At 49.4% G+C, this 17,451-nt stretch overlaps 6 protein-coding genes across 6 annotated transcripts; 3 read left to right on the top strand and 3 right to left on the bottom strand.

The window, feature by feature from the left end:
* Positions 1-212: 212 nt before the first annotated feature.
* Positions 213-1,238, top strand: N7473_002635 (putative pyrimidine 5'-nucleotidase; the record flags this gene model as incomplete). The annotated part of the gene is made up of 5 exons (XM_057148575.1): positions 213-284; positions 356-368; positions 428-463; positions 528-953; positions 1,060-1,238. 5 exons carry the CDS (start codon positions 213-215, stop codon positions 1,236-1,238), a joined length of 726 nt encoding a protein of 241 aa, XP_057012229.1.
* Positions 1,239-1,673: 435 nt separating this feature from the next.
* N7473_002634 (uncharacterized protein) lies at positions 1,674-5,882 on the top strand (the record flags this gene model as incomplete). Its single annotated transcript, XM_057148574.1, has 2 exons — positions 1,674-2,099; positions 2,178-5,882. The coding sequence occupies 2 exons, from the start codon at positions 1,674-1,676 to the stop codon at positions 5,880-5,882; spliced, it is 4,131 nt and encodes a 1,376-aa protein (XP_057012228.1).
* Positions 5,883-6,228: 346 nt separating this feature from the next.
* N7473_002633 (uncharacterized protein) lies at positions 6,229-8,574 on the bottom strand (the record flags this gene model as incomplete). Its single annotated transcript, XM_057148573.1, has 1 exon — positions 6,229-8,574. The coding sequence occupies one exon, from the start codon at positions 8,572-8,574 to the stop codon at positions 6,229-6,231; it is 2,346 nt and encodes a 781-aa protein (XP_057012227.1).
* A 1,031-nt stretch (positions 8,575-9,605) lies between these two features.
* Positions 9,606-10,637, top strand: N7473_002632 (bifunctional methylenetetrahydrofolate dehydrogenase/methenyltetrahydrofolate cyclohydrolase; the record flags this gene model as incomplete). Its single annotated transcript, XM_057148572.1, has 3 exons — positions 9,606-9,784; positions 9,841-10,471; positions 10,527-10,637. The coding sequence occupies 3 exons, from the start codon at positions 9,606-9,608 to the stop codon at positions 10,635-10,637; spliced, it is 921 nt and encodes a 306-aa protein (XP_057012226.1).
* Positions 10,638-10,969: 332 nt separating this feature from the next.
* N7473_002631 (uncharacterized protein) lies at positions 10,970-12,232 on the bottom strand (the record flags this gene model as incomplete). The annotated part of the gene is made up of 1 exon (XM_057148571.1): positions 10,970-12,232. The coding sequence occupies one exon, from the start codon at positions 12,230-12,232 to the stop codon at positions 10,970-10,972; it is 1,263 nt and encodes a 420-aa protein (XP_057012225.1).
* An 885-nt stretch (positions 12,233-13,117) lies between these two features.
* N7473_002630 (ABC transporter ATP-binding protein) lies at positions 13,118-17,225 on the bottom strand (the record flags this gene model as incomplete). Its single annotated transcript, XM_057148570.1, has 3 exons — positions 13,118-13,690; positions 13,759-16,994; positions 17,049-17,225. 3 exons carry the CDS (start codon positions 17,223-17,225, stop codon positions 13,348-13,350), a joined length of 3,756 nt encoding a protein of 1,251 aa, XP_057012224.1. The 3' UTR covers positions 13,118-13,347.
* Positions 17,226-17,451: the final 226 nt, after the last annotated feature.

Here is a 17,451-nt window from a genome sequence, read left to right as displayed (position 1 = left end):
ACCAATCACGGGGAAACGTGGGTGTGATTCATTCGCGCGCGTTTAGGACATTCGCCCTCTCTATCGCTCTTCCCCTCGCCCTGCGATTCCATACCCCTTCCATGCATCGCGCTTTCTCTGGCTTCTCTGGTCGCCAGATATATCGTCCTTTGATCTTTTCTCGTTCTACAATTAAGCTGGCTTTCTTCCCAAGCGCCTGCTGGAATTCTACAATGGCGACAATCAACGGCGCAAACGGAGTCACTGACTCACGACCCATTTTCTTCTTTGACATTGACAATTGTGTATGTGACACGCTGGGTACTGGCTGTGCGCTGTTATCTATCGGTTTTGCTAAGAATAATTGGAATCGCAGCTTTACTCGAAAGGTTCGAAGCCATCGTCCATCACGAAGATCCACCGAGGCAATACTGACAGGCGGGCCTAGGATGTAATATTCACGATGAGATGCAAAAGTTGATTAGTGCGTGTTCTCTCCTTTGTCCTGCCACGCGCTCTGCGACTAATGTCATTTATGCTGTCTTCAGACAAGTTCTTCGTCAAGCACCTCGACCTCACCACAGAAGATGCGCACATGCTTCACCAAAAGTACTACAAGGAATATGGTCTTGCAATTGAGGGCCTTACCCGACATCACAAAATTGATCCGCTCGAGTTCAACTACGAAGTCGATGATGCTCTTCCTCTTAACGAAATCTTGAAGCCCGATCCCAAGCTGCGCAAGCTATTGGAGAGCCTGGATACAACCAAGGTGAAGCCCTGGCTACTGACAAACGCCTATGTCAGCCATGGGAAACGGGTCGTCAAGTTGCTGGGGGTGGAGGATCTGTTTGAAGGAATCACGTACTGCGACTATGGCCAGTTGCCGTTGGTTTGCAAGCCCAGCCAGGAGATGTATGCGAAGGCGGAGAAGGAGGCCGGTGCCCCTAGCACCGAGTCTTGCTACTTTGTTGGTACGTAATTGCATTTCCCGTCACGCCGCTTGCCGTTGGCTGTGGCTGCTGAAAGTACATGTCGAGAGCGGGGTGTTTCCCCACATGCTGACCATGTCGACCACAGATGACTCACACCTCAATTGCAAACATGCTGAAGCACGAGGCTGGACAGTGGCTCACTTGGTGGAGGCCGGAACTCCCATCCCGCGAGTACCAGCTTCGAGATACTTGATTTCCAGTTTGCACGAGCTACCAGTGCATTTCCCAGGCATTTTCAAGCCCCAAGAGGTTGAATCTGTCTGAAGTATACGACTTGATGAAAACAGTGAGATATTCATTTTTCATGCAGGCTCGGGACACTTTCCCACATTCATGGGCACCACAGGTGTATATAGTTAGCGACTGTTTTCCCCTTCACAAAGACTTGCTATGATAGAAACATATAGAATATACCTCATCTTCTGAAATTCCATGGCATGGATCTGGGGAGAGTCCCTCTTCCCATCTTAATTAGTACACGAGAGATCCTTTGTCCCCCTGATTTATAGGTTTGATCTATATAGATCTGGTGGCACCGCGGCAAGTTATGTTTGGTGCCTTAGGCCGTTAACGATCGGCGGCGCGTGTTGCGGCGGACCTCCTTAGTGCTTCCTTCCCAGTCTGCCCACCACCCATCGACAACCAACATCGGCCAATCTTGAAAGTGCTCGTCGTGGGACTTTGGCCCTGAATCTCACGATGACTGGTCAAGAGATCTCCCCCGACACGGTGATTACGTTGACCGACGGACGGCAGGCTACTGTTCGTTTCATCGGTCTCACCCACTTCGCGAATGGAGAGTGGATTGGTGTTGAACTGAACGACGCCACTGGCAAGAATGACGGTGAGGTTCAAGGAGAGCGTTATTTCCAATGCGACCCAGGATTTGGCATGTTCATCCGCCCAACGGCCATTGGTACAGTTCTTCAACAACCGTCGCGGGAGAGTAAACAAACCGCCAGACCCGGTTCCAATGCGCCTACCGGCAGACAATCCCAAGCGGGGGGCACTGCAGGTGTACGAAAATCTGTCGCATTGCCCCCGACAGCTGTCAAGCGTCAAAGCACAAATGCAATTGGTACTCCGACGCCTGCACCAAAGACAGGCTCCCGACCATCGCTGAGGGTATGTCCATATTCCTTTGTGTTGAGATACTACGTTGTCCCAACTGCGCGACTCACTCAATTTTGCTATATAATTTAGTCTCCCACGAAGTCTCCTACCAAACAATTATCCTCTGCTACAGCGCCCTCCAACCGTTCTTCGATCGTCGGCGCTTCACGTACCTCCACAGTCGCACCCAATCGCCCGCGATTGGCCTCTACAGCGAGAGCTTCAATGGGCCAACCTGGAGCCCAACCAGCCAGCTCAAGGGCATCTCGGCCGTCGGTCTCTGGAACAACAAGGACGTCAAGACCGGGATCGCAGAGTACCATTTCGAACGCCGGTCTATCTAAGCGACCGTCATTGCGCCAGGTTGCCTCCGCAAAGGCCTCGGATGCTGGCGAAACAGGAACAAGCGGACCATCAGAAGGCCCGACTGACGCGGAGTCCCTAGAAAATGAAGGGGAAAGCCCCAGAAATGAAGAAGCCGCACCTGCGCCAGCGCCGGCAGCTGCGCCTGCGCCCAGAGCATCGAGACAGTCACTGACAGCTACTCGCTCGGCGACTTCTCGACCGGGTGCTGTGCCGTCAACGACCCGCCAAACACCAAATGCTGCTGTTGCTCGAGAACTGGAGGAACTCCAGACTCGACTCCGAGTGATGGAAAAGAAACGGACCGACGACCGCGAGAAGCTCAAGATGCTGGAACAATTGCAAGCGGAGCGCGATAAGTTTGAATCGATTATCCAGAAACTCCAAGCAAAGTATCAGCCGCAGCAGATGGAAATTACGGAGCTGCGGAAAACTCTGAAAGAAACGCAAGGCCGTCTTGAGCACCTGGAGCGAATGGAAGCTGAGCATGAATCACTTATGGAAATGGCCACTCTGGACCGGGAAATGGCAGAAGAAACGGCCGAAGCCTTCAAGCACGAGTGCGAGACTGTACGACTAAAGCTGGAAGAGCTTCAGCTGGAAGTTGAAGTACTACGAGAGGAGAACGAAGAGTTCGCTCAAGTCACGAGTCCAGAAGAACGATCCAGCCAAGGATGGTTGCAGATGGAAAAGGCCAATCAGCGTCTGCGCGATGCTCTGATACGACTTCGAGATATGACACAACAGCAGGAATCGGATCTCAAGGCCCAGATCAAAGAACTTGAAGATGACCTTGAAGAGTATGCTGCGGTCAAGGCTGACTATGAAGCCACAAAGGAAAAGCTTCTCGTGGCAGAGACCAATGTCGATGACCTAAAGCAACAACTGGAAACCGCATTGGGAGCCGAGGAGATGATCGAAGAACTAGCCGACAAGAACATGCGTTACCAAGAAGAGATCAATGAGCTCAAGGCGGCCATCGACGACCTGGAAGACTTGAGAGAGATCAGTGATGAGCTGGAGTCTACGCATATCGAGACTGAAAAGCAGCTTCAGGACGAAATTGACTACCGTGATACCGTTTTCACGGAGCAGCTTCGCAAGATTGCGCAGCAAGACGAGGTGATTGAGGACCTGGAGTACACCCTGTCTCGCTTTAGGGAGTTGGTTACCAATCTGCAAGCCGATCTGGAAGATATGCGGGCATCTCAACAGATCACCGAAGCTGAAGCCACTGATTTGACCACCCGGTCACGAGCCATGATGGATTTAAATATGAAGCTACAGGCTTCCGTGTCAAAGGCGCAGACGAAATCCATTGACGTGGAACTAAGTCGCATGGATGCTGAAGAAGCCGCTCAGCACCTGGCGATCGTTAAGCTCTACCTTCCTGAATATTATGAAGGAGAGCGAAACTCAGTTCTCGCTCTTCTTCGATTTAAGCGGGTTAGCTTTAAGGCCACTGTCATGCATCAGACCGTCCGCGAGCGAATTGCTGAGCAATCATCCATCTCCACCCAGGAGGAGATGTTGTACGCGCATGAGGTCTCCGAGCGTCTCTTGTGGATTTCGACTGTATGCGATCGCTTCGTTAATTACATCAGTGCTTGTTCGCCGGAAGCTTTCGGCAACATCAAGGTGGCTTTGTTCGAGATGGAGCCTGTCGAGCGCACCTTAAATTTCTGGCTTGAGAACCTCAAGAAAAATGAGGTCAATGCGAAGAAATTTGCAGTCGAGTTACAGCGCTCTATTGCCTTACTTTCACATTTGACGGAGAGCCTGCTTCCCTGTACCCCGGAGATTTTTGCCGAGGAGTTGTGCATGCGTGCAACTCTGTCCCAATCGTACCTTGATCATATGGCAGCGGTTGTCGCTCGGCTGAAGTCGTTAGTGCAGTCTAAGCTTCCGGTCCCGGCAGAGGGTAGCGAACTCCGCGAGGAGGGCTCTTTCGCTTTCAAGCAATTGGACTCATTCGTGTCCCAGGCGCGTGGGTTCAAGGTTGCCATGGGCAAAATCTACCGTTCCCTTGAAGATCTGCGTTCTAGGTCCCTCGCGCTTTCCAAGGAGGCCGATGAGCCTTTCAGGAAGATGGAGATCTTGACAAAGCAGCTGTCGGAGCTCGCTCGCAAAATGTGCGAGAGTGTCATCTCTGCCACTAGTGACGAGGGCCGTACTGAACCTTACTCCATGGAGGAGATCATGGATGGTATGTCTCAGGCGATGGCAGCCTCTACACAGCCTTCTGACGACACCACCGAATCCGATGATCCCGTTTCGTTGCTGATCAACAGGCTGCGCGACATGGGCCCCCAGATTGAAGAACTTGACTCTATCGCAGGGGATCTCTCTCGTACAGCCGAGTTCGAGAGGGGAGCTTTCCCTTGGGTAGCCCGGTCAGAGGAATTGAAGTCCAACAAGACGATATCGCCAGATGCTGACGAGGAGATCCGTCGCCTGAAGAACGAAGTTCACGAAGTTTCCACGGCCCTCGGCGTGAAAGATAACACACTCGAGGAACAAAGTATTAAGATCGAGCTTCTTGAATCACGCATGCGAGAGGCAGCTAAAAAGGCAGCTATGGTGAAGGAGCTTGAAACTAAGATTGAAGAGATCCAAGCAACGAGCTCGGAGCTCGAGAAAACCGTTGACCTGCAGAAGAAAGAACTTCAGACTGCCGAGGCTGAACGTGATGAATTCAAGGCTCGCATCGAAAGAATGAAGCGCATGTCTGGAACCGCAGGCGTCTCAGCTACCGGCGACGCCATCGTTATTGACAACGAGGCCTCTCTGGCGGCGATGCAAGAGAATGAGACCCTCCGTGCCGAAGTTCAAAGCCTCCAAGCGGCTGTGCGTTTCCTGCGTGAAGAGAACCGCCGCGCGAATCTCCTTGACCCCTACTCGGTGCAGCGGACGACCGACATGCACGCCTGGTTGGATGCACCTCTTACTCGGACTGCTCCAACACCAGAGCAGGAGAAGACCCAGCGGACTGCCCTTGAAAGTCGGGATGTTCTCACTCATCTGCTCAGGCTCACCAAGGACACTCGCGTGTGTGATCTGAAGTCCAGCATGGTATCATCTACCGGTGATGAAGCCTCCGCCAACCGTACCACATGGCGTCCATCGAAGTCTCGTCTCCGCTACCAGGTTCTTCAACAGCGGGAACACTACGAGCACTGGTCTGAATGGCGCGACGAAATTGTCAACCACGAGCGCGAACAGGACCGCCTGGCCGCTGCCAAGAGGGAGCGTGCGCTCCGCGATCGTCTTCCCAAGCACGCTCACAAGGCTTCTGTTGAATTCCCTCAGGGCTTGGGCCATGGTATGATGGGTCGAGCATGGCAGATTATGGGAATGCAGAATGGCCATCGCAAGACTCTGTCGACCAGTGGAGTCGGTCCGGAGGGTGTGGAGATTGTATCCACGGATTAGTTTTTTTTTCTTTGTGAGAGTTAAGAGCTATGGCTGCGAGTTCAGACTTAGTTTTTTTGTTGTACATTATTAAATTACTTTGAGACCTCGGGAGGCTCCTCTCTTTTTTGACTTGGTTTCGTGTGCAGTTCACCCTTTGACAAGATACCCTCACTGCACATACTCTGCTCGACATATTGTGACTTTGTCTTTCTTTCGATTTTTTCAATACAGTATACTGCATTGTTGTTCTCAGTATGATCTAATGATATTCATCTCCACCATATCATGGCTGGCTCGTATCATTTGCGGTGAAGATAAAACGAAAAAGTTAGGCTAATGAAGTGAGACTATGAACAAACTTTTATCAACAACTTTGAACGCCATTCCGGCTGTACCAGTCCTGCACAACGAGTTGAATATACTCGCGAAATTTCACTTGTTCACCAGGCGACGCGAAAGATTCAGCCACAATACTAACGATCTGGTCAGCATCCACCAAGCGTATGCCGCTCTCTCGGATATCCTGCAGTTCTTCAGACGTTGGAAATGTGTAATAGCCACTAGTCTCGGCATCCTGTGGTGTCTTTGGCATCTCCCTGCACCTGGCAATCTTGTCGACTGCATCTCGCGCCATCTGCACCCCGATACCATACACGTCTCCCATGTAGGCAAGCATTGACTTGGAATAGTCGATGGGATGCTTGCGAATTTCGATGACATCTCCCGCATCCCAATTCTCGTCAATGTCATGGAGAGAATATCCAAAATGCGTTTCTTTATTCTTCATGGCTCGAACCGTTGTCATCACGCCACGGTAAGCAGGCAGAGTCCCAGGATGAAGGTTGAGCAGGCGTCGGGGCTGGGAAAAGTACCGAATGATATCCGTTTTGAACCGCTGATAGCATCGGATTGATAGACCAACGTTGATGTGGTGTTTTGCGAGTGTTTCAATAAAGGAAATTTTGTTGATGTTGGGCACGTCTTCAACGAGAATTCCGTACGTATTTCGGATTTGGTCAATTGTCTGATGTGTAGCACCGGTGGGATTTCTTCCCTGAAAATACGGCCGGACATATTGCTGTAGCAATTCTCGTTCGAAGAAGGCTAGTTCTCGAAGTTCAAACGGAACAGCACTAGCACTGGCCCTGTGCTTGGGCAGGTATATGAAGGGAACATGGCCGTCAGCGAGGAGATTTGGAACCAACTCGCTCATCATAAGTTGAGAGAACAGATCCGATCCGCAGAAGATTGCCACATGCAATGATCGTGCACAAGGTTGTTTCGTCAAGGAGTAGGAAATTCGAGCCGCATGTGCCGCAATGCGGTCGATCGCACTCACGTAGAAATGTGTCCCACGGGTGAGCGAGCCGATAGCGTAAAGCCCTGGTGCCACACTCAAGTCATCAAAGTCAACGACAATGCCGCCACGAGGATGTGACTTGATCAAGTTTTTTTTGAGTGCTGACTGGATGAGCCGGGAGCGGATGTGATTGAGACGACATTCCTGTCCGGTTGCTTCGATAACATGACCGACTTCAATAATGCCATCTGAAGTATCTGCTCTAAAGCGGCCATCCCAATGCACAGACTCTCCACGAACAACTCGCAGCTGCGAGCTCTTCATCATCTGGAGTATCTTTCGTGCATTGTGCAAGGGCATTGCATGGCGGAACCTCATCCACATACTATAGAAGTCCTTCATGAAGAGCTCTTGACTTCCTGGTGAGAGGCATTTCCAATATCGCTCAATGACCGGCGCTGTACTTCGTAAGACTGCTTGCCATTGGACTTGACCTGTCTGTGCGGCATGGATATCATATTGGAGCTGCTTCATCGGTGATGTATCATCGATAAGCCAACTCCAGTCACCATCAGTTGCCTGTGAGAGCTCATCCATCAAGCCACGCATGATCTGTAGTAGAGCCTCGTTCGGATCGGACTCGGTCTGTTCCGCGAGATCGTGCAGCACATAACGACGAGGATAGGGTTCATTGTACCCTTGGACTTTTGGCAAGCAACCACTGCGTGACATCAAAGTGATCGTGCCTCGGTGGCCATTATCGTGGAGGAAAGTAGCTGCGTCAACTGCAGATAATCGAGAGCCCACAATCAGGACGGCGGAATCACTCGGAATGGCTTTCAATTTTGACAACGGCCATGGACTTGGGAAGAAGCCAGGGAGGTCCATAAGATGAAGATTGCGGACTGATGTGAAATTGCCTAGGCAAAGAATAACAGCCTGTGAGACAAGTCGGTTTCCACCTTTGACTTTTAATTCAAAAATACTGTCATCCAATCGCTCGATATCTTCGACCTCTTCGTGGATGACAGAAACCTCTAACCCAACTTGCTGGGCTTCCTCAATGGCTTGAGACCAAGTAGCTTGGAGGTACTGTCCATATTCCTCCCGAGGAGGAAATTGCCCCCCTTTCATGCTGGTTCGCCATTGGGTGAAATGCTTGGGTCTGTCATGGTACAGCCCCATAGTGTCGGTGTGCATGTTCAGGATGGTACCCTCACATGAGGTTGAATATGCAAGCCCTGGACCAGGAAGCTCACTCTTCTCAAGCACAACGATTTTGCTAAAGAAAGTTTCATGTTTGCACCTCTCAATCAATTGAAGAAGAATTGCAAGAGCACTTGCACCGCCCCCAACTATGGCAACGTCAGACGTTGAAGAAAACAAGGTCTGCGGTTGGATTGGAGCCATTTTGAATAAGAAGAGATCTGATAATTGTTATTTTATATAACATGGCAGGGTCCAAATCAGCGCTTTTATATCCAGGACCCGAAGTTATAAACTGAAATTGGCCAAGGAAAGCTCGCGTTACGAGATAAAAAATCGTAATTGGCACAAAATCAGCTTGAAGAAAGTCTCCGATGCACACTTGCAGAGCCAAGGCCCAGTACTGTCTGCCAAGGTTGTCTGAAGCTCATAAAGGCCTCATTTTGGCCCTATTCATCCGTCATCGATGTAGTGCCATCTACTAATCCTGCACTCCATGCCAAAAGGGATGCGGGTATGCATGGAAGTGGCGCTGTGGTGAAGTGTAACGGGGATGAGCAAATACCAATTGGAATCTCATCATCTACACAAAACATGCGGATGCAATACGTGGCGTTAACATCCCTGTTAAAGTATAGCGCATCTTGCAAAGGATTCTCTCTGATGGCGAAGATCTCACACTAGCGCTGACGTTGTTTGCAGGCATCACAATATTGAACTTCGTAATCTAATCAAAGAAATGCGTCAAGGTTTGAGGTGCATTGCCAAATACATTTAGTGCTTAGTTCTATCACGTAGTCTGTCAATTTAAGTAGTCTAGAACAACGTTCGGCGACTATGTTTTGATCAGGTTTACAAACTATATTACATAAAACAAAATCTAATTGCCACGGTACGTCGTAGATCCTGTGTTTATTTCAAATTTTCCCCTCGAAGGATCATCTGAGGATAATAATTGGTGAGATGCACCGAAGATCTCTCATGTACCTATCTACTGCGGTTTCGGCAGGCTTTGAGACGATTCATTTGCCTTCCACGGTAATAGGCCATGTAAGGATACAATCAATGCTTCCGAAAAGAGCTTGCGGTTTCAGAAGTTCAGATTAATTGATTTCAGCAGCCCTGGCTGTTCCGCTTTATAAATGATGTCTTTCGTCCTCGTGAAAAGGTACATTCCAAGTGTAGATTCTCTCATCACATATTGGACGCACTTTGTATCTATTTAGCACATCATCATGGATTCTGCTTACGGTGAGGTTTTGTCACCCGAAGACATGGCAAAGGACATGTATGTCGAACTCTCAGGGAGGGTGCGAAAATCCTCTCAGAAAGTTCTTCTCGCCGGTGTTCTGGCCAGCGATGATACCGGCTCAAGCAAATATGTGGAATGGACTCGTGAAATTTGTCGACAAGTGTGGGTGATCGAGGTTCTCTATACAGTAATATGTGCTCGTTGCTAATGGTATCCAGTGGCATCGAGTACTGTCTTATTCGCGTATCTCCTTCTAACGTGGCAACGTACATCAAAGCCCTGAACACAAATCATCATGTCAACGGCATCATCGTCTATTATCCTATTTTTGGAGATGATCGAGATGTTGACCTCAGAGGTCTCGTCACCCAATCAAAAGATGTTGAGGGCCTCAATCGTCAGCACAAACAACGTTCATCCGGTCAGGCAAACGGGCTAAGGCATGGTCGCTTTATCCCCTCACCGGTACCGTGTACAGCAATGGCCGTTTCAATGATACTACAATGGATAGGAATCTACGACCAGTCCGTCCCGGAGGCCACCCAGTTGAGAAATCAGACAATCTGCATTATCAATCGCTCGGAAGTGGTGGGAAAACCACTTGCTGACTTGTTGGCAAGTCAAGGCGCTCAAGTTTACAGCGTCGATCTTGAAGATGTTCGCATTTTCCAGCGAGTCGAATCTCAATGGAAAACCGGAATCTCTCAAGAGATAGTTGCTGGCTGGACATTGGAGGATGCTGTGAAGGTGTCCAATGTCATAGTCTCAGCAGTCCCGAACGCCTTATTCAAGGTGGACAAGAGATGGGTTCAACATGGAGCTATCTGCATCAATGTTTCCTCAGACAAGGTACGTACAAGTTATTTGGTGATTCGTTTTGTAAGGCAATAACAATTTGATCTAGAACTTCGACTCGGATATTCTCGAGGTTGCTTCCAAGTACGTGCCAAGGCTTGGTAGTTTGACCATCGCTGCTTTATTGAATAATCTTCTTGTGGCCTCGCAACAGGGCTGAGCCAACGCACTGTTTTTTTAAATTCATGATATAATCCAGGCCTGAAATCACCAAAAAGACTGCCATGATAGATACTTCATCCTTTTAAAAGACAAAGCAGCTCTGATTCATCACACGTAATTATTAACAACTTTTTTTGCCAATGGATCTATATACCTCTCCCTAGTATTGGCTGTATAGGCTCCTCTCCATTGTGATTAATCCAGCAATAGTACAAGGGCAATGAAACACAAAAGATTTCGAAAAGAAATGAACGAGCTTTCCATCATTGGCTGCTTTCGGCCTGACTTGCGTGCGAGAAGAGCCCCAAGGAGTAATGCGGGCTTATTTCCTTAAATCTTGGCCTTCATAGTTGTTCCAGTCTTCAGGAATCGGGCAAAGACGAGGATGACGGCGCCCAGAAGAAACGTCAATCCGCCCCAAATCTGCGCGCCAATGTAACCATGAGCTCTTGCAATAAGAGCGCCGCCAAGTGGAGGACCCGTTAAGCAAGCAAAGCTGACCACGGTGAAACCCATGCCAATGCGGACGCCCGTTTTGCTCAAATCTGGAGTCAGGCTGGAAAGGGTTGAAGGCCAGAGGCCTTGAACACCATTGGAGAAAATACCATACAGGACGGCAAAGGAATAAAGACCCGCTGCCGAGTACACCGCCGACCAGCAGAACATCATCAGACTTGCTCCCAAGGTTAACGGTATAATCGTGTTGAGAGGACCAAAGTAACGATCGGCAAGGTAGGCAGGGATCAGGCGGCCCAGGATGCCTGCGCCATTTGTCACAATAATCAGATTTGTCGAGTCCGAATAGGTCAAGCCGACATTCGTGCGCCCGAAGGCCCCCACGTAGTAGAAGGCAAAATACAAACCCCAAAAGTTCAGAAACATGCCAAGAATGAAGAGGACGTAGGTGGGTTCTTTGAAGGCGATCCAGTCCACCAAAGGTCCCGATCTACGCGGGGGCAGCCGTGGCCGGAGCAGCAAGATGGCTGGAACGCTCGTGGCCAGCATGACGAAGCCTAGCACCCGAACTGTCCATGCGAATCCGATCGTCGGTATCAGGGCTTTGACCAGTCCGGGGAACAGCATACCACCCGTGCCGCTGCCGACAAGGCTAAATGCTAAGGCGAAGACTCTGCGGCTGGAGAAGTAGGTAGCCACCAGTCCCATTACGGGACAAAACTGCAGGCCACTTCCAAGGCCGGTGCAGATCCCCTGCGCGAGAAAAAGCTGCCAATAACGTGTCGCAAGGGATGTCATGAAGACCCCCAGCAGCTGTAATACCACCCCGGCATAGAATGTCTGGCGGAAAAGGCCGGCATCTAATGCCCGGCCAGAGAAAGTCCCCACAAAGAAAATGAGAAAGACTTGCACCGATCCCACCCAAGAAATTGCGGAAGGTGAGACGCCAAGCTCAGATTGATAGTAAGCTTGGAATACACCAAAGCTGGCGATGTAGCCCCAGGTATTGAACGACACAAGGTGCCCCATCACAGCCTGGGTCCATGCGGCCGCACCTCCATCTGGAGGGTCTGGCACCGCCGCTGACGAGACTTCAGTAGTCTCGGGAGCTCCCAATTCCGTTTGCTTCTGGGCCATCAAGGGTGGAACGAGGTGTGCAGATCGAGGGATTGGGGAAGGAGGGTGAATGAAAAGAGATGTTGGAAAAAGGCGCGTGTAACCTGCCAGCCCTGTCGTGGGCTTTCGCTCGTCTAATGAGGGTTCAATTTCAGATGCTTGGCAACCTCTTTCCTTGATATAATCCTAGCCCGTTGGTGATTGCGTGCTGCAAGCATGTGGTGGAGACGGAGAGGTTTCACTCCGGTCATCTTCAAGCCATAGCTGTTTTCTTCAGGACCGTTTTCCTGACAGGCTGTGAGAAGCTTCTAACAAACCCATAGATTCTTGATCCACCGTACCACCGACCTCTGGCATGCGAGGTGGCTGATGGTGCACTAGTGGGGTGTCGATCTCCGCTCCTCCCGGCAGAAATGCCAAGCGACGGCTGATCGTCGCCGCCGTCTTACGGGACTTCCCACTCCAGGACCAGCAGGCTGACCCCTGAAAGTGTGATGGGACCTGGTCTGCATGTCAGAAGCCCTAGAGCCATTTCTTCTCCGGAAAGAAAACTGCAAATGGATGTCAATACTATTTTCTCCGTCTGTCAGACTGTCGTTACATCGCAGGAAGTGGGAAAACTGTCCTTGGCAAAAGCTCCACTTCATCCGTCTAGAAACTATTGACACAAGAGAAAAAAAATAGACAGAGACGGAGCTTTCCCAATTAGCCAAGAGAGACAGTCTGCGCTCCGTACTGGGGCCTTTCGTGTTACGAAATTTACGCTTGAAATTTGAATTATCGCGAAAGTTTCCAACAAAGAAGAAGAAAGAAGAAGCCCTAGGAAGAAGATTTGTCCGTGTACCTTCTTGTGGACTTTTCCTTGATTCATTAGCCTATCTAAGTCGAACTTAATGCTTAAGGACATTTCATATCTTGATCGTTCATTGATTCTTTCAAAACCGTAGGTATCTCTATAAACGTCCACACTCAATCCTAGTTCATTGCAATGCGAGGGATATGTCTCCTTTTAATTTCGAAACAATTACCTCCATGCATTCCTCCTGAATTTTGTATTGTTAAGGCTGTAGTAATTGCCCTCTTGTGGCACTTTCCTTCTGGCGCTGCTCTATGCCACCGCCATGATGGCCGGCGACTTAGTTTGTATTTTCATGAAATTTCCAATACCGGCCTCTCTTTTCGATCAATTCAACGTGAGTGCCGGCTTCAATGATCTTTCCACGCTCGAGCACGCAGATCTTGTCGGCATTCCTGATGGTCGACAGGCGGTGCGTGATGGTGATCGTAGTTCGTCCCGCAACGGCTACATCAATGGCGTTCTTGATAAGCATTTCGGACTGGGCATCAACGGCCGACGTAGCTTCATCAAGCAAGAGAATTCTTGGGTTGCGAATCAAGGCTCGTGCAAGGGCCAAACGCTGCTTTTGGCCACCACTGAGCATCACCCCGCGCGTACCGACGACCGTGGAGAAGCCCGAACTAGATAAAAGTTAGACGATCAATATGTCAATAGTAAGCAAAATAGAACAGAAGGTCATTCAACTAACGGTAATGATTGAATGAAGTCGTAGATATTGGCCTCTCGACAAACTTTCTCAAGCACCCCATCCGGAACGTCATCCTGACCACATAGTAAGTTTTCTTGTATGGTGCCGCTGAACAAGACCGGTTCCTGGGTGACCAAGCCTATTAATCTTCTGTAGTCTCGGACATTCAAGTCCTTTATTGGAACTCCATCAATCAAAATTTGCCCAGAATCAGTGTCGTAGAAACGCTCCAGCAATGAAAAAATTGTCGTCTTTCCGCAGCCAGTTTCACCAACAAAGGCGATATGCTGTTGTGAGGGAATCTTTAACGAGAAGTTCGAAAGAATCTCTTTTTCGGGCGAGCTCGGATAGGAAAAAGAGACATTCTGAAACTCAATCTCACCGCGAGGATCAACCAAGCGCAACCCATCATTTGAAGTGTAGTCGATTGTAGATTGTTTTTCAAGTAAATCCTGCAACTTGGAGGCTGCTTGAAAAGCCCGTCCAAAGTCAGGGGCGTATGAGAAGACGATGCCGGCGGAAAGAGAACTTAAAAGAACAGTGGAATAGACCACTGTGAACTGGAAAAGAGTGTAATCTCGTGATGTGATCAACGTTCCTCCATACCAGCACCCGAGGGCCATGCAACAGTACAGTACAGATTGCGACAAGGCAAAGAAGAGGGAGGTGGTTGTGTTCATTCCAAGGCTTTTCTCTTGTGCATCGCGGTGGTAGGTACCAAATGTGGAAAGAATTTGCTTCTGTCGATTGAGGGCTGTAACTGTGCGTATTCCGGACAAGCTGTTGTTCGCAAAGCTTGACGCAGAGCTAAAGAGATGTGCAGTCTTCGCCTGATGACTCCCCGCGATTCTGACTCCGTAGAAGCCACCGGCAAAAATGACTGGAACCAAAGATGCACAAACCAGGGCGAGTTTCCAGCCGTATATGCAACTCACAATCAAAGCAGCAACGAGTGTGGACAGAGATATTAAGACCGTTCCGAATGTGGCCCCGCTGATTCCGGCCAGGTGGGTGGTCTCGGTCGCAAGGAATGAGATCAAGCTGCCCGCAGAATGATCTTTGCTGTCGAAGAACGCAATATTCTGCTTGAGGATGGCACGGAGAACTCGATATCGAGCAGTGTGTAAAAGTTTCTCGGAACAGTATGCAAATGCGGCCCCTTGTAGGCAAAATGCAAAGCATTGAACCAGAGCCAAAACAAGGAACATCAAGGACCAGAAGTTGACCTTCGATTGCGTGTCATCATCTCCTGTCTTTATCCCTCTTGAAAGAATTTCCACGCATTCACCAAATAGAATGGCAGCAACAGGCTCCTCGCAGCCCGCGATCAGAGAAGAAACTATGCCACCCAATATCACAGGGAATTCCCGCCTGCTGAGGGAAGCAATGAATCTCAGCCGCGAGACCCGCGAATCCAGAGACTTTTCACCCTCCTTGGAGGGAGAATCTTCCTGAATCTTTTGATCCAAAATCTTAGTTGATCTGTCCTCGATATTATCACTCTCCTTCTCAGTCCAAGCAATCTGTTTTTCTTTTGGGCTCGCAGAAGCGCTTTCAGACTTTTGCATTTCAACCAGATGGTAGTATGAGCCCTTAGCGGTCATCAGAGATGAATGGGTACCCTGCTCAATGACTTTGCCTTCCATGAAAACGAGGATATTGTCCACTTCTTCGACAGTGGAGAGCCGATGAGTGATGATAAGAGTCGTGCGGTGCTGTGAGCGGTTGATTTTTTGCTTCTTCAGCTCCTGCTGGATACTTCGTTCAGTCTCTGTATCCAACGCCGCCGTTGCCTCGTCCAAAATCAAAATTTTCGCCGTAGAAATCAAAGCGCGCGCAATTGCAATTCTTTGTTTCTGCCCTCCGGAAAGACTCAAACCATTCGTTCCCACCCAGTTGTCGTAGCCCAGTGGAAGCCTCATGATAAAATCGTGAGCACAAGCAGCTTTTGCCGCAGTCTCAACCAGATCATTCTTATCCTCGTTGCTTATCTGCTGTAGAGTGGTCCTAGGCAGACCATCTAGGATGTTGTTCTTGATAGAGCCATCAAACAGGAAAGGCTCCTGATCAACAAGACATATCTGACTTCGTAACCATGCTACGTTCAGCGACTTGATGTCCTGCCCGTCAAGCAAAATCCAACCTTGTGCTATTTCATAGAATCTTTCCAAAAGATGGACTATGGTGCTCTTTCCAGAGCCAGAAAGACCGACGATGCCAACAGTTTGCCCGGCCTCGATACGGATGTTCAAGTCGTTGAATATAGCCTTTTCAGGACGAGCAGGGTAAATGTGCTTGACGTTCCGAAACTCTATTTCACCCTTTACATTGTCAAGAGTGAGACCAGTGGCCGAAGCGGAGTCAATAGGCGATGTGCGATGAATAACAGAGAAAAGCTGGCGGGATACAGCAATGGCGGATACGAACGCGTCCACATTCCCACTGACCCCTAAAATGGAGAAAGTTGCCGTTTTGGTGGCCAGGGCGATAGTCACAACATCTATAAAGGACGCTTCCTTTGAGACAAAAAATCGAGTGCCTTGCCAGAAAGCCAATGCAAAATTAATGTATCCAGCACCAACGGCACAGCCAAGGAGCAGGCCCGTAAAGCTTTTCATGAATAGTCCATTCTTGGACATGAGGTCCAGGTATTTGTGGAATCGCTCCGAGATCAAGTCTTCGAGCCCGAGGGAAGCGGTTGTTCGAATGGCGCTAATTGCTTCTTCGGCCATGGAATTTCCAGCGGATTCCGCACTGCGTCCGTCTGCAGTGAATTTCTTCCCCACTCTTTTACCGGCAAAGTAGATGAGCGCGCCGAAGACGAGTGACCAGAGGAGGATCAGTGTCAACTTCCAGTACAAGACGAAGCTGAGAATCAAAGTGGCAGCGAGTGTCCCAAGAGCGCTAATCATCATCGCCAACTTCTCGGAGAGTGCCTGTTGCATCTTCTCGGTATCAGCTGTTAGCTGCATGGCGAGCTCTCCCGAGCCCCTGTCATCAAAGAATGCCATATTCTGCCGCAAGACTGACTCCAGATAAGCATTCTGGATTCGATGGGTAACCCGCTCGCCGGTGAAGATGAATCCAAACCGGGAGAGAAATTGACAAACAAAAGCGCCAATTGCGATGTAAACGAAGTACAGTGCCTTGACTTGAATCGTTTTGCTTGCCGACTTTTCCTCGAATGTGCCATTTTCAATTTGAGAAAATGTATCGGCAAGTTGACTGAACACAATCTGGCAGAAAAAAATCAGCAAACATGCTCACGCAAATGGTGCGCCTCCACGTACACTTGGTAAGATACGCGTAGATCCAGCAAGCAAGGCGGCGAATGCACTTATGCTAACAATGGTGAAATCGATGGCAGTATAGTACCGGAACACCTCAAATGGCGAAGCTTCGAAGTGTGAGGTCTGTATCTGACGCCGAAGAATCTCGCTTTCGGCGTTATCTTCCTGATCGTTCATGATTACGGAATGGGTGCGAGTTTTCCGTCGAAAGGCTCAAGAGTAAGGCCGCTCGAGCAATTAGAATTTAATATTCTTCGAAAAATGTGACCACGGCTTCATCTAAATCATCGTCGGAGGGGAATTCAAATAAAGTGCTATGAACAGAATGGAGAGAGGGTCAACTCTCGCGTACTTTGCAGGACTTGGACAAAATCTTCAAAAATTTATAGACAAGGCATTCGCA

This window comes from Penicillium subrubescens (assembly GCF_028828155.1).
Source record: "Penicillium subrubescens strain IBT 31985 chromosome Unknown utg000002l_segment0_segment0, whole genome shotgun sequence".
NCBI classification, from domain to species: Eukaryota; Fungi; Ascomycota; class Eurotiomycetes; order Eurotiales; family Aspergillaceae; genus Penicillium; species Penicillium subrubescens.
Note: the sequence above shows the minus strand (reverse complement) of the source record. Positions and strands in the feature narration are given on the sequence as shown.